The 16,605-nt window shown below is 42.5% G+C and overlaps 1 protein-coding gene across 1 annotated transcript in view; it reads right to left on the reverse strand.

The window, feature by feature from the left end:
* hecw2a (HECT, C2 and WW domain containing E3 ubiquitin protein ligase 2a) overlaps positions 1-16,605 on the reverse strand; it is a 72,687-nt gene that overhangs the window by 24,491 nt on the left and 31,591 nt on the right. The window contains exons 7-16 of the mRNA XM_030125010.1: positions 16,393-16,532; positions 16,107-16,207; positions 13,065-13,915; positions 10,152-10,443; positions 9,496-9,588; positions 5,683-5,833; positions 5,135-5,241; positions 4,027-4,151; positions 2,507-2,692; positions 358-492 (exon numbers count right to left, since the gene is read on the reverse strand). Of these exons, the coding sequence (XP_029980870.1) occupies positions 358-492; positions 2,507-2,692; positions 4,027-4,151; positions 5,135-5,241; positions 5,683-5,833; positions 9,496-9,588; positions 10,152-10,443; positions 13,065-13,915; positions 16,107-16,207; positions 16,393-16,532 (2,181 nt within the window). The remainder of the gene's footprint in view (positions 1-357; positions 493-2,506; positions 2,693-4,026; positions 4,152-5,134; positions 5,242-5,682; positions 5,834-9,495; positions 9,589-10,151; positions 10,444-13,064; positions 13,916-16,106; positions 16,208-16,392; positions 16,533-16,605) is intronic.

Consider the following 16,605-nt stretch of genomic DNA (forward strand, 5'->3'; position numbering starts at 1 on the left):
ACAAACTGAAGCCTCAATCTTTATGAGACTTGGTTTGCATATTGACTGAGTTAATACCTGAAAATGATCAGGTTTTGGTGCATCTAGTGGTACAGAAAAACAGGTTAAGGTTAGATTCAAACTCACATAAATAATAAAGAGGTAGGTACATAGAGTGATGGCACTGTAGACCTTCCTTCTGCTGCCCACTTTAAAAAGCAGTGAGGTACTAGTGCTTATGGGGCCACAGTGAAAAACGCCCAGCCTGAGCCCACAGTGCATTTTTTTCCCTTTAAACTGGTCTCTAATGTTGCAGTGTGCATGAGCCTTAAAGTTGACTCTGGGTGATGAGTGGTGCAGTGGTGGCTGGCCTCTCACCTCCCCAGCACTGTGACTGCGCTGGCGGCTCAGGTGCTGGCGGTGCGCCAACAGCCCGGTGGAGCGAGAACTCTGGAGGGGGAGCCGGGGGTCAATGAAGGTCGTAGAGCGACAGTTGTGATCCACAAAGAAGGGCTGCGGGAGAGAGACATAAACAGCTTAATCTTCAACATGTGCACGTGTAGTAAGCAGAAAGAAAAGATTATGAATAAAGACGGTGTGGCCGCTCATACAGAGTTAACCTTTCAATCACAATGCGCTGTAGCCTACATGACATCTGAGCAGAAAACACAAATCAATAAACAATGTGACCTTCAGTGTAGAGGTGGATGCCACGGTTCTGTTCCAGAAAGAGGGTTTAGTAAAAGTTTATTCACCCTGAGATGAGGGAAACTCTGCATTTTTCTTCTAGAAAGGTAATTTTATTCTGAATCCCTTACTGTGGTAATTTCTTACTGTGTTTGAAAGGATTCTGTTGGTGTCCGTGAATTGGCTAAAGAGTCTGGTTTAGACCAGCTCTAAATGTGTGTCATGAGATAACTTTTGTTATGATGTGGCACTATATAAATAAAATTTGACTGATTCCAGAGTTCTACCCTCCTGCTGTCTGAGGCTGCTATCAAAATGACACACCAAAGCACAGATACATCTGTGATCCACATACATTCCTTTGAGTTTAGGACAGGGACGTCATATTATGTTACACAAGATGTATGTAAGAAGTATTAAATTCACCCTAGGCTCCATACTTCTAATTAATTTGATGAATACAGAGACTAAAATAAGATGTATATCTGTTGTTGGAGTTAAACTATGGAATCAGGCCAGCATGGATTTACGAATGTGTAGCTTATTTTTGGTTTTTAAAAAAATGGTATGTAGGGTAAATTTTTAAGGTTACAATTGTTAAGATATAATAATTATCAAGTAAATAATGTATTTTCTACTCTACATTAAATTACCATTAATTTGGTAGCTTATGTTTTCTGTTTTTTTGGTTTAGTTTCACTTCTTTATGTTTTTGCTTTTGTTTATTTGGTTGTTTGCATCTTTGTTTTTTCTTTTTCCTATATTGAACGCTGGGTAGCTTAATTTGTTATGTAGAACAGGCATGAATATAAGCATTATGCTTCTGCCTGTGCCTTTTCAGTTCACTATCCTGTTGGTAATGTTTGTAGTGTTGACAGTGGTTGTATTATGTGATGACTGAATAAAGAATTTCATCATCATCATCATCATCAAATCCACTTTGTGTTTGTTTCTTACTAGTGTGGGTGATTAGGTGACTCTGTATTGCCTATTATTGACTTTTGGGGCCTCACGTGTTTGGTTTGTGCCAGGTTAGAATTGAACAAATATGATTTACTTATGTCACTTATAGTGGTCATGCTGGTAATTACGGATAAATCAAAGCCTTTAAAGGAGTGATAATTAGCTTTTTTAAATGAAATTATCCATTTTAAAACATTTCCCTGCGGTCTACATGAACTGTAAATGCTATACTTGGGTCTGAATTCTTCATTATTAAACTCCACAGGTCCATCTTCAACTCTATTTTTGAGTAATGACATGAGAAATGTAGTTTTGAGCGCTGGCCCTTTAAATGCAAATGACCCTACCCCCTCCAGGTGGTTGACGGTACTGCTCTGTCCCGTTCAGCCAATTGAGTTCGTTAATACAACCAACAACTGAACATTTTAGGTAACTGGCTCGAAATTTTGACATACTTTCAGTATGAGCTCCAACCACTGCTGCTGACAAACAATTACAGCGTACTCAAGAGAAATGTGCGTTGGAAATGTTGACCTTACATGTGCAAATGCTGTGACACAACTGATTGAAACAGGTTGTAGAAATCCATTCAATTTCAGAACGAATATAAAGATAGCTTTGCAGCACCTGGAGGGTTCAAATTCAAACTTTACAAACTATTAGGGTCCAAATACACAAATAAATGTATCAAAGACTAATAAAACTGGGATTGGCAAAATATGACCCCTTTAATATAATTTCAGTAACATGAATATTCACTCCCCATAAAGTAGTCATGCATAGGAAAGTGGAACTGAAAAAGTTTCCCATTCCTGCTCTTTGGAACAAACCCCAGGTCATGTGTCAGGGATCAAAACAGTCAGAAACACACACACACCTTCCCAGTGTGGTCATGCTTCATCTCCCAGCCACGGGGAAGCTCCAGCTGCTTGTTGGAGAACATGTTGAGAAAGGTGACGAGGTCACGGTTGTGCTGGTAGCGCTCGAAGTAGTGAGCGTCCCGACGCACCTTACTGATCATGTGCTTCAGACAGGTGTTACTCGTAAACATGCGGTAGGCACTCTGGGAAATGAATGCAGAGACAGGTTAGGTCACACTGACTTTACCAAATCATTTGGTCACTCTTTGTCAATGGAGAGTTTTTCAATCATTGAAATTACTATCATAAAACTGTATTGTAAGTTTACACAACTAACTAAAATCATCTAAAATTATTGACTCATTATATTATATATTATTACGAAAATGATGAAACTACTGTCTGATAAAAACGGGTGTCAGTTACAAGTCAACAATGTAAAGTGCTTTGGGTGCCTTGAAAAGCACTATAGAAATCTAATCCCTCATTATTATTATTTATTAATTTGTCTGTAATAATAGTGATTGAGATTGATGTCATGTAGTGAGCTGCCTGTTGAGCACAATGCTCACTTCTACAGGTTTAATGTAATAGATGTGACAATACATTCTAGCGATTTTCAACACTGTGTCGTTCTAGATCACTCATCTGAAGTGTTATTGTCGGGTTTCAGTCACTGCAGGTATGAGTCTTACATTTTCAGCAAAGCTATTATTTGTATAAACTTACAAGTGTGACAGAAAGATGTTTACGCAATAAAAGCTATGTTAAGTAGTGAATGGCTGAAAGGGCTTTTTTTCTTTTTTTTTTTAACAATAAAAGATGGTTAGAAAAGCCCAATGTAGAACTACAGTACTTAAAACTGTAAACAGGTGCAGATTTAAAAGAGGTTTTGCATTAAATAGGACCATTTCCACTTACGAAACAGTGGAAATTAAAAATGAAGACCTGTTTCTGTTACAAACCTCCTTCAAGTATTTTCTGCAACTGTGGTAAATAAATGCACTGATCACTATCTGTGGAAATATGGTACTAAAAACTATAATACTAAAGTAAACTAAAACAAAAATCAAACTGAATTAGGAGACCCACTTCATAAAATAACTACAAACTAAACTGAAACAAAAATACAACACCTGCTGCAAATATAAAACTAAACTCTATATACTGTACTAGGAGAACCTTGCTGTTTTTGGAATAAGAATAATGAAAATATGGGGAAAAATGTGACATCTTTTAGTTATAATATCTGTTTAACAAAATGGAACCACAAAAAAAAAAAAAGAAAAAGGGAAGACTTACATTAAGAACAGTTTGTTTTTTGTTGTCAGAACTTATATGGAACATGTGTATGTTAAATTTCATGCTTTACCACTGTCGATTTTTAAGACATGATGTACGAATGTGCTTAGTTGTCTGTTGTAAAGTATCATTCCAAATGAAAAAATAAAATTATATATATAAAAAAAAAAAAGCTCAAAATTCAGTGAGTTAACTGTTTGATGCTAAAGGTGGATGTGATGCACATTGGACTAACAGGGTTTGAATGCAGCACGGTGAAGAAGTCGGGGCTGCACAGGAACTTGGCGCTGGGAGACTGGAGCAGCAAAGAAAGACGTGAACGACTGCTGGAGTGACCCACTGCACTGTCTCGACGGTAATCTGAAACACACACACACACACACACACACACACACACACACAAGCCAAACCTTAAGACACACTAACACACACAGCAGCTCATTACATGCACTGCATACAATGAGGTAAACAACACACTGAGCATGTGCACTAAAAAGTGCATAGATCACTCATGGAGCAGCATCAGGTTAGAATTCTGACCTCCTTCTCCCATACCCCATTTCACATCTGCAGAACTGCTCTAGAGTCTTCGCTCCAGTTACAGCCTAACACTGAACCAGCATTTTCCAGTGTTTGCAAAGTTAGCAATAGTCAGCTCCTGAATTATTAGGTCCTCTTCTTCAACAAATATACAATAAACAACTCAAAAAACACACTTCTTTTTCTCATTAATATATACCAGAAGCAGGGAATGTAGGTGAAGATATTCCAACAATGTTAAGTGACATCCAAAGTATCTGATAAAGTGGTTTGGTCACACATCTAAGTCTTTTCAGTCACTTTTTAAAGAATTTGTTTGTAAAATGATGGAAAACACTGATAAGTTGATCAATGTTTCTTATAGCCCAAGATGTAGTCCTTAAATGTCTGGTTTGGTTTGAAAGCAAAAGACATTCAAGTTTACTGTCGTAGGAAAAGATACACCAGAAGATATTCACATGTAATCCTTGGGGTCAATTTGACCCCGTTCCGCTGCCTTTGTCTACGGGATATGGATGTGGAAGGCAGTGGAAGGGTTAAGAAGCTGAAATTTAAGAATTTTGATATTCTTCATTTACTCAAAGGAATTAACTGATCATGAAAAAAGTGCTCTAAAATAATTTTTGAAATGAACTTGACCCAAACATGGTCAAAAACAGGTCGAGTTTCAAGACAAACTATCAAACATCCTCCTGCTAATGTTTGAGACCATCATTATCATTTAGCTGGAGTATGAATCTAGTGAATGAAGCCTGTATTTGGCCTCCATTTGTATCTGTCAGTAATAGGTATAAGGCTCTAACCAGAAATGGAATGGGGCATCAATTCACTTTCCGGTTCAGGAAGCAGATCAACAGGGCTGTCCTCCGACCGATCGCTGTTAGTTATAGTCCTCCTAATGCTCTGGTACCTGGGATGGAGAGAAGGGAAGATTTTACTATAGCAACCTTAAGATTGTTTTAGCAAATATTGCCGTTTTCTAACATAACATTGGTGAATTCCTCTAAAAATCCAAAGCAAAACTAAAAAGGAGGTATTTTGAGAGCTACCTAATGGCAATGGCAGGCTTTGTGTAACTTTGTTTATTCAAAGGTACATTAGTCTAAAACCTCCCAGATAAAGACAAATAGACACCCTCAGGCGATGTCCCATTAAAGGAGAACACTCTGACTCTGGGAGAGCACTTCTTTTCCTTCTCTGGGCTGTTTAAACCCACCAAACTGAGACTGTCAAACCCAGGTTATTGTGAGATATAGAATATGTATCATTCTTAAACTGCAAAATGTCAGTAAGCCCTACTGAGACCATCCCATAGTGGTTATTAGAGCGGACTCCTCTTTACAGAGCCCACCTGCGGTTGAGCTGCTCCATCTGCTGAATGGAGTTGGACCGGGTCAGGCCCTGCGGGGCTGGCGGACCGGTAGGACGCTGCCACGTGGTGGTCCTGTTCACGTGATCCACAAAAAAGATCCTTCCGTGGCTGTCGATCCGAGCCTCCCAGTCTGAGAGGCAATTCATAATAGGTAGACAGTTTGTGTTTAATGCCTCGGGGAGCACAAGTGGAAAACTCAAAGCTAGCCAACACAACATCAATAACCGTACATCGATATGAGGAATATTTATAACTACAGTTTACAACCTGACATGAGTATCTACGATTTCAAAGAAAAGTCTGTACCCTGTACAGTACCTTTTAGAGGACTTACAAATGATTTAGAATCAGGTTATAGTTAGGTTGTAATTTATAACTCATTAAGGCTGCAGTGCTTGATAGTTTTTATTGTATACTATAATTTAAGGGATCTGAAAGGGCATGAAAATTCTCCATCTACCCCTTCCCTGTGGTTTCACACAGAAGAAAATCTAACCAGTGACAGATTTTGTCTAGTCACAAGTGTCTTCAAACACACTGGACAATTAAATGTCTTGACATTGGACTTGGAAAAGTGGCTTCACAGTTATTGTTTACTAGATACAAAAGCTGTTTTTATGGACACAGCAGAGATTAAAACTAAAGTCCTGAAAGATCTTTACATCCATCCATTATCCACCGCTTATCCGGGGCCGGGTCGCGGGGGTAACAGTCTAACCAGGGATGCCCAGACTTCCCTCTCCCCCGACACCTCCTCCAGCTCTTCCGGGGAGACCCCGAGGCGTTCCCAGGCCAGCCGAGAGACATAGTCTCTCCAACGTGTCCTGGGTCTTCCCCCAGGTCTCCTCCCGGTGGGACATGCCCGGAACACCTCCCCAGGGAGGCGTCCAGGAGGCATCCGAAACAAATGCCCGAGCCACCTCAGCTGGCCCCTCTCGACGCGGAGGAGCAGCGGCTCTACTCCGAGCTCCTCCCTGGTGACTGAACTCCTCACCCTATCCCTAAGGGTGCGCCCAGCCACCCTGCGGAGGAAACTCATTTCGACCGCTTGTATCCAGGATCTTGTCCTTTCGGTCATGACCCAAAGTTCATGACCATAGGTGAGGGTAGGAACGTAGATTGACCGGTAAATCGAGAGCTCTGCCTCTCGGCTCAGCTCCTTCTTCACCACAACCGACCGGTACAGTGACTGCATCACTGCAGATGCTGCACCGATCCGTCTGTCAATCTCACGCTCCATCCTTCCCTCACTCGTGAACAAGACCCCGAGATACTTAAACTCCTCCACTTGGGGCAAAGACTCCCCACCGACCCGGAGAGGGCAAACCACCTTTTTCCGGTCGAGAACCATGGCCTCGGATTTGGAGGTGCTGATCCTCATCCCGCTCGCTTCACACTCGGCTGCAAACCGCCCCAGGGCACGCTGAAGGTCCAGGTTCGATGAGGCCAACAGGACAACGTCGTCTGCAAAAAGCAGAGATGAAATCCTGTGGTCCCCAAACCGGACCCCCTCCGGCCCCTGGCTGTGCCTAGAAATTCTGTCCATAAAAATAATGAACAGAACCGGTGACAAAGGGCAGCCCTGCCGGAGACCAACGTGCACCTGGAACAGGTCTGACTTACTGCCGGCAATGCGAACCAGGCTCCCGCTTCGGTCATACAAGGACCGGACTGCCCTTAGCAAAGGGCCCCGGACCCCATACTCCCGAAGCACCCCCCACAGGATACCACGAGGGACACGGTCGAACGCCTTCTCCAGATCCACAAAACACATGTGGACTGGTTGGGCGAACTCCCATGAACCCTCGAGCACCCGATGGAGAGTATAGAGCTGGTCCAGCGTTCCGCGACTGGGACGAAAACCGCATTGTTCCTCCTGGATCCGAGGTTCGACTATCGGTCGGATCCTCCTCTCCAGTACCTTGGAATAGACTTTCCCCGGGAGGCTGAGGAGTGTGATCCCCCTATAGTTGGAGCACATCCTCCGGTCCCCCTTCTTAAAAAGGGGGACCACCACCCCGGTCTGCCAGTCCAGAGGTACTGTCCCCGACCGCCACGCGATGTTACAGAGACGTGTCAACCAAGACAGTCTCTGCACATCCAGAGACTTAAGGTACTCAGGGCGAATCTCATCCACCCCCGGTGCCCTGCCACCGAGGAGCTTGCCAACCACCTCGGTGACTTCAGCTTGGGTGATGGACGAGTCCACCTCTGAGACCTCAGCCTCTGCTTCCTCCATGGAAGACGTGACAGTGGGATTGAGGAGATCCTCGAAGTATTCCTTCCACCGTCCGACAACATCCCCAGTCGAGGTCAGCAGCTCCCCACTTCCACTGTAAACAGTGTTGGTGGCGCACTGCTTTCCCCTTCTGAGGCGCCGGATGGTTTGCCAGAATTTCCTCGAGGCCGACCGATAGTCCTCCTCCATGGCCTCCCCAAACTCCACCCAGACCCGAGTTTTTGCCTCCACAACTGCTCGGGCTGCAGCTCGCTTGGCCTTCCGGTACCCATCAGCTGCCTCAGGAGTCCCACGGGCCAACAAGGCTCGATAAGACTCCTTCTTCAGCTTGACGGCATCCCTTACTTCCGGGGTCCACCACCGGGTTCGGGGATTGCCGCCACGACAGGCACCTGAGACCTTGCGACCACAGCTCCGAGCAGCCGCTTCGACAATGGAGGTGGAGAACATGGTCCACTCGGACTCAATGTCCCCAGCCTCCCCCGGGATCTGGGAGAAGCTCTCCCGGAGGTGGGAGTTGAAGACGGCACTGACATCGGGTTCAGCCAGACGTTCCCAACAGACCCTCACAACACGTTTGGGCCTGCCGAGTCGGTCCGGTTTCCTCCTTCGCCAGCGGCTCCAACTCACCACCAGGTGGTGATCGGTTGACAGCTCTGCCCCTCTCTTCATCCGGGTGTCCAAAACACGCGGTCGGAGGTCTGATGATACGACAATGAAGTCGATCATCGACCTCCGGCCTAGGGTGTCCTGGTGCCAAGTGCACTTATGGACATCCCTGTGTTCGAACATGGTGTTTGTTATGGACAAACTGTGACTAGCACAGAAGTCCAATAACAAAACACCACTCGGGTTCAGATCAGGGAGCCCGTTCCTCCCCATCACCCCCCTCCAGGTCTCACTGTCGTTGCCCACGTGGGCATTGAAGTCACCCAGGAGAACAATGGAGTCCCCAGTCGGAGCACCATCCAGCACCCCTCCCAAGGACTCCAAGAAGGCCGGGTACTCTGCACTGCTGTTCGGCCCGTAGGCCGAGACAACAGTGAGGCACCTGTCCCCGACCCGAAGGCGCAGGGACGCGACCCTCTTGTTCACCGGGGTGAACTCCAACACATGACGGCTGAGCTGAGGGGCTGTGAGCAAGCCCACGCCAGCCCGCCGCCTCTCACCGCGGGCAATGCCAGAGCAATGGAGAGTCCATCCCCTCTTTGTAATGAAATTGAAATTGTAAAGAAAGATCTTTACAATAACAGATAATGGATGTGGAAACATGTGAAAACTGACACTTCAAAAATGATTCCTATTAATTAACATGTCAGTTTGCAGCATTCTAGAGCCACACTAACATGGCAGGAATCCAAAACTTTCTTTGGACTTTTTGACTTTTTAACCAAACTTAATCTAGAATCAACATGTTTTTCTTTCTGCAGGGTTCAATTTGTTCTGTAGGACACAGACATACAGTAGAACCACATGAATGTAGAAAAAACACACACTGTCAATGAAAGATATAAAGGACAAATGAGACAACGCATGCAGACACACACACTCACTGGGAGGTAGCGGCTCATCCACGCGCTGGTAACGATGGATGTCGTGTCGCACAGATGGAAGCGAGCGAACAGGGTGTCCGTTGACGTGGGTACCTGCACTCAGAGAAGACACAAGGAAAAGGGAACATTGATATAATAAGGTCAAAGACATATGTGTCCATATGTTGATGTTGTTTATGTTATCATTAAAAATAAAGATAAAATGCCTCATGAGTATAAACAAAATAATTTTACATTATAAAACAGTCCTGGAGGTTGTAAAAATAATGTTGAACTACCAAAAAGCTCACATCAGGAAAACTGTCTATTCCTCAGCTGGGATATAATGTAAAGCACTGTTTTAGCCTGTTATTTGTAAAATCTAGTTCAAAATTTGCTGGAATATCTTGTTAAGACAAAGATTTTTGTAAAATTACACATTATTATATATTACTTAAATTTAAAATCAGGCTTGACAGCTTTATTTTTCTTCCTATTACTTTTGTGAAATTCCTGTTTTTATTTATTTCCACAGACGTCACGGGAGAAAAAACAGTGTCTTTAAAGAATCTTCAAACATTAAAACATTTTGACAAGGACACCTCATAGAAAACATTTAAAGTGCTAGATGACAAAAATCCAAAATAGAATGTACAGCAACGACATTTAGCTGTTACCTTCCTCTCCATCTGTTTCTGTGGTAACTTGTTCAGAATCCGCAGACCCCACCTCCTTTGTCTCCTCCCCTTCCTGTTCTTCGGCCACACCCCCAGCCGCCTGGAGGCTCAGCCTCCTCACAGTGATCTCCTCCAACTCCTCATGCACTCCCCCCACAGGGGCTTCTCCTTCCACCTCACTGACAGCTCCCAGCCCACCGCCTTCATCGTCAACAGCCTGGTTTGTCGGTGGGGTGTCAGAAACCATGTCCCCCCCTGGGTCTATGGCAGCCTCAGCTCCTTCCTCTGCCTCCTACATAACATCCCCAACAAAAAAAGTGAAAATAGAGATGAGGGCAGAGTGATAGAAAGAAATCAACAAAGAAATCTTGTTATTTTCACACTAAAAGCATTTTAGACACAAATAGATATGCAGGTTACGTTACATAGTATGTTCAGGTATGAAGTAGATGAGCTCTTAGGGATGTTAGCCATCGGTTTGTGAACTGCAGCTTTGAAGCTTTGATAAGATAAGTGCAACATAGCTGTTGACAGGTTGGTTTTATGGAAACAAGTGGGTGGAGTTGGAGAAGAGCAAACTGTGAAACCATAATTTACTAAAAACACAGACTATATGAACTAACAGTGTAAGAATCATCATCAAGGAATTTCAGCTCCTTAAAAACAAGCACACTGATAAGAGTAATATCTAAGTTATGACAAGTATGAACATGTATTAAAACTACTAGAGGTAATTAAACAAATTAACAATTAGACAGATAATTCAATATGAATTACTCCTAACATCAGCTAATGGAGTGAAGTTACTCTGGTTATAATAATAAAGTATCAGTAAATTTAACAGAATCCTCTGAATTCCATAAACTGCCTGTCAGGGAAAAAAATAAGTTGAACTCAGTGTCTGGCTCAGCAGCTGAGATGCTAATGCTAGCTTTCAATCAAAGTCTATGTAGACACAGACTCACCTGTAAATTACAGCGACCACTTCCCTTATTATGCAGAACTTTTTAGCTTTAGATAATCTGAATGGGTTAGTTATATTAAAAACAATCAAGTGAACTAAATAGACCAGTGTCATTTTTTTGTACCAGGCTGTAAACACGTCTATTTCTGCTGTAAAGTCTATGGGGATTGACTCCCTTTTGGAGTCAGCCTCGAATCATCAATGAAGTTACTGCAGATTTTCAAATTTCTAAACTGGCTTCACTTTTCAGCTCCAGAGGATTCTGGTTGACATGCACTGACCACGTTTACATGAACAGTAATTTTGCGCTATTACTCCTAATTTAACAAGATTATCAATTTGATCCAGGACATGTAAACTAGAGATAGACCACAGATGTATATAAAAGTTGCAAGTAGCTGGTGGACTACTCTTTTAAAGCCTGATGTTTGGACATTTTGTCATTGTCATTTTGGTATTTAGAGCCAGAAGAGGGTGGAGGTGGGAAGAATGAGGAGTGAAACTTGCCTAAGTAATATCAACTTAAACCTTACACTATGTTATGTTAAATACAAATGATCCATCATGTCTGAGGATTACAAAAAGTCAGTCAGCCTCTGTGGAAGCTCAGAACAGGAGACACTGAGATTTCTTTATTTGTTGCCTAGGTGATGGGACCAGTAACTGAGATGTCTGACTTCATGAATACAGCATGTGTATGTATTGACACGTAGGCGTGAAAGCCTATGGGAAACAACTACATAACATTTGTAGAAAACGCTATAGAAGTCAGACACATCATTGGTCCCCATCCAAGATCTGTTCCTAGAAATATCACCACTGCTACAGGACTGTATCTGCAGCAAAAATGTTCTCTATATGTGCACTTAAATAGAAACTAACTACAGGTTATAAACAACATACTGCACAGCACCTTTGAGGTGCAGTGTCCTTTAATAAACCATCCTACATATATAAAAACAGCTGGGGCAAGGACCCAGCAGAGACTGCTGCTGAGCATAACGTGTGCACTGCAGGGACACTAATAACACTTAGCTACGGTAGAGCCAACTGCGTCTCCATAGAGAGTTAAAGATAAAGACAAGAACAAAATGATGTCATAAAACTAACAGAAGTAAAATATGATTAGAAGACATCACCAGAATGTAGACGTATCCAAATGCATGCATGTTTGGGTAATATTTAGTTACAGTCTCGTGGTTGATTTATTTGGTTCAGATCCATTGATTTCAGCACGGAAGTAACTCAATTTGATTGAAATTTACCAAGGAACAAATACTGACGCAAAAGTGAAACAATCCGTTGATTATTCAGTGCAATAAAGAATAAATGTGTCCTTAACCAGGGACCAAATTTGAACGATCAAAAAAAATTACGAAGTGAATGGAATTAGGTATTAAAATCATGAAAAAGTCAAAGGATTCTCTGCTCTGAAACAGAGAGGTGCAGCCTTACTCAAGTCTCAAACAAAACTACAACTTCAAAAAAGCTCATTCTCTCTGACCTCTCTCAAAGAATACACATAAATGCATCAATGCACTTTGTCCTAAATTAATAATGAAAGTGTAATAAAAAAAAACAAACAAAAAAACTTGCTAAGTTACGTATCCTGTCTGTAGCCTTACCCATTGTACTGCTCCTAGTGTACTAGTTAACGCAGGGTTAACACAGAGATCAAACTTCCCCTCCCTACCTTCTTCGGTGGTAACTTTGGACACTAAACGATACATTTAGCAGTTAGCACATGGATATCATGGGAGTAGTTAGTGTGCTAACAAAACAGTATGAAAACAAGATAAACAAATCAATTAAAAAGCAAAAAAACAAAACCACTTGTAGTGTCTTCAGTGATTGGCCAAATTGTTATATTAGCTATCCTATCCTCGGTGTAAGCTTATGTTTTCAGGACTGAACACAGACAGTATTTCATATGAGCGTAGTCAACTCACCACAGCAGTGGTCAGTGTGATGGGACAGCTCTCTGATGTTGAAAAAACTGTCTGTGGGGCTGTTGCCATGGAGCAGGTGTCAATCTCTGATGATGGGTCCTCCCCAGGCCCCCTTACTTCCTCATGTACATCTACACCCTCTTGCAAAGCATTATGGGTCACAGCTTCTGCAAAAGAAGCTTCTTCTACTTCAGAGAAGACATCTGGCTCCTCCATGTCCAGACCCGGCTCCACCTCTTCAGCCACCTCGATCTCAGGAGGCAAGCCTTCTGTCACAGCTCCAGTACCCTCAGGTTCCTCCTCCAGCACTGAGCGATCCAGCTGCTCTGCCTCCAGCTGAAGCTCTGGAAATGGGTCGTCTTCATCAAGGCCGCTGACCTCTGGAGGGTCCCCATTCATCAGCAGCGGTGACAGCGGCACCGGAGTGATGTCATTAGCCCCGGATCTCTCATCGTCCTCATCTGAATCAATGTGTAACATAGCGCTGAGCCTTGTGTGTGTGGGAAAACTAGAACGTAGTTTGGGGGAGGCAGCTCCTAGAGGTCTCTCACCTGGACCCTTGGGTGCCTCTATAGCATCCAGGCCCTCACTGAGGGACCTCTGGAGCATTTCATGGCCTGACAGACTTTCGGGCTCCACAAATCTGCCCTCAGCTCCCACAAGGGACAGGTCTTTTTCTGGGCAGGCCGTGGCCCCGCCTTCCCACATTCCTTGTGAGCCCTGGGACCCTGTAGGTGAGGGTCCTGCAGAGACCACTCCTGGAAGATGATGGGGCAAATCCTCATCATCAGATGGAGTCCCTGGAGCGCCGTTCAGTGATGAAATCCCAATAATAGAATCAGGAGAGGCACCTTCACAGAACAGATTGCATGTTGAGAAAATGCAAGTTAAAGAAAGCAAATTATGGTAAATCAAAACAACAGTTTGTTAGATTAAGATTCCAAAATTAACTCCAACTATCACCAAAGAAAGGCAAGAGTTTATGGTTGATGATGATGATGTTGATGCCCACTGCAAAAAGACCAAAACTTACAACATTTCCACCAACACAAACCTGGACAAGCTGTCGACTTGTGCTAGTTTCTGGATCTTTTTTTGGGTGAGAATGGAGTTGTTTTAACCTCAAATCTGTGAGTGAATTATCAAGATAGAGGCTACTTGATAGTGCACAAGCAAACACCCTGTTTCCTCCGTGGAATACTGCTCCTTCAGTTTCAGGTCCATGCTGAAGTGATGGTTTTAATTCTTTGGATGAGGTAGACTACAGTAGATTGTACTCAATCAATCATGGTCAAGATAACACTGCTATATTAAGGGTGGAGTCGGGAAGAATGAGTTGTGAAACTTGCCAAAGTAATATCAACTTAAACCTTACACTATATCAACTTAAACCTTACACTATGTTATGTTATTACAAATGATCCATCATGTCTGAGGATTACAAAAAGTCAGTCAGCCTCTGTGGAAGCTCAGAAAAGGAGACACTGAGATTTCTTTTTTTTTGTTGCCTTGGTGATAGGACCAGTACCTGAGATGTCTGACTTCATGAGTACAGCATATGTATGTATTGACACGTAGGTGTGAAAGCCTATGGGAAACAATTACATAACATTTGTTGAAAACCCTATAAAAGTCAGACAAATCATTGGCCCCCATCCAAGATCTGTTCCTAGAAATATCACCACTGCTACAGAACTGTATCTGCAGCAAAAATGTTCTCTATATGTGCACTTAAATAGAAACTAACTACAGGTTATAAACAACATACTGCACAGCACCTTTGAGGTGCAGTGTCCTTTAATAAACCATCCTACATATATAAAAACAGCTGGGGCAAGGACCCAGCAGAGACTGCTGCTGAGCATAACGTGTGCACTGCAGGGACACTAATAACACTTAGCTACGGTAGAGCCAACTGCGTCTCCATAGAGAGTTAAAGATAAAGACAAGAACAAAATGATGTCATAAAACTAACAAGTAAAATATGATTAGAAGACATCACCAGAATGTAGACGTATCCAAATGCATGCATGTTTGGGTAATATTTAGTTACAGTCTTGCGGTTGATTTATTTGGTTCAGATCCACTGATTTCAGCTCTGAAGTAACTCAATTTGATGAAAATTTACCAAGGAACAAATACTGACGCAAAAGTGAAACAATCAGTTGATCATTCAGTGCAATAAAGAATAAATATGTCCTTAGACAGGGACCAAATTTGAACAATTAAAAAAAATTCTAAAGTATGTGGAATTAGGTTTGTCTGCTATGCTAGCTCAATCTTTCGGTCTTTGACCTTACCCAGAGTACTTCTCCTACTCAGCTAGTATGGGTTAATGCAGAGATCAAACTTCTCTTGAGGGAAAATAAAGTGAACTAAAATGACAAATGAACTAAAATGACAAGTGGAACTAAACAATGATGTCCACATCATTAGTCAGTGTCCCTGGAGTTCCCAATAATGACCAAGCAATTTGGTCAAGATAACACAACATCTTTACATGCAGTTTCAGTTTATAGCTTCAATTATCCCTTGCTTCTTTCAGTTTTTACCATAGTTGCAAAAAATCCCCCCCAAAAAACAAGAAACAATATATCAACACATTTTGGTTGGTTTGTATGGTTATTAGCTAGGCTAAAGATTTTGAGTTAATCCACTGTCAGTCTGCCATCGCTGTGTTTGCTGTTGTTCTCTCTCTTATTCTTCTACAGGAAGCACAAGATGTTAGAATATACCCCCTAGGCAGCACTACTTTTTCTAATATTAGACAGAGGGCACACAGGATACTACAGCGAGTCTGTACCTCTTGAGGTACACAGTAGTATTTTGAGAAGGAACAGGGGGCTAGGTGGTTAGCATCCTAAAGATATTTGAGTGTGTATCGTTGAAACAAAATATACTAACACATTAAACACAGCATCAAAACTGTTCTTCACAATCTGTTGATCATTGAGATTTTTTTTTTTTTTTGCATTTGGAAGTTTTAAATAAGTTTTCAAAATAAGAGAATTTGCCCCTTTAAACATTTCTACATAAATTTACCATCAGGTCCTGTAGAGGTGAGCTCCACTTTGAATTGTAGCTGACCACTGACATGTTCGGTGGGCAGGCGCCTACACAGGGAGAAACTCACAGGCTGGACTCTGAAGAGGCAAACAGACAGAAAAAAACAAGTGCATTAAAACCAAGGTGCATAATCAGCAACAGATGTGTGAACTTGTGTTTATCTGGGACACAACACAGCAAATTTTTACAGTGAAGTATTCCATTATAAATGTGCTTCTGATATAGACTGTAGACTGTAAAGATTGTAGTGAATATCACCTACCCTGGTATTTTTTCAATAAGCCGCTGCACAGGTATAGTCAGCTGACCCAGAAAGCGTTTGATGATTGGTCGGCTTTTTGCGAATTTGTCCTTTACCTCAATGTATAGGATGTCTGTCATTAGAGCTACAAAAGTGTATTTCTGCAGAGAGACAAAAGCATGAAAATACAATACTTTCAAAAGGTTTAAAAGTATAGATGTGTTCCATGTGGCA

The sequence above is a fragment of the Sphaeramia orbicularis genome, chromosome 21, assembly GCF_902148855.1.
Source record: "Sphaeramia orbicularis chromosome 21, fSphaOr1.1, whole genome shotgun sequence".
Classification (NCBI taxonomy): domain Eukaryota; kingdom Metazoa; phylum Chordata; class Actinopteri; order Kurtiformes; family Apogonidae; genus Sphaeramia; species Sphaeramia orbicularis.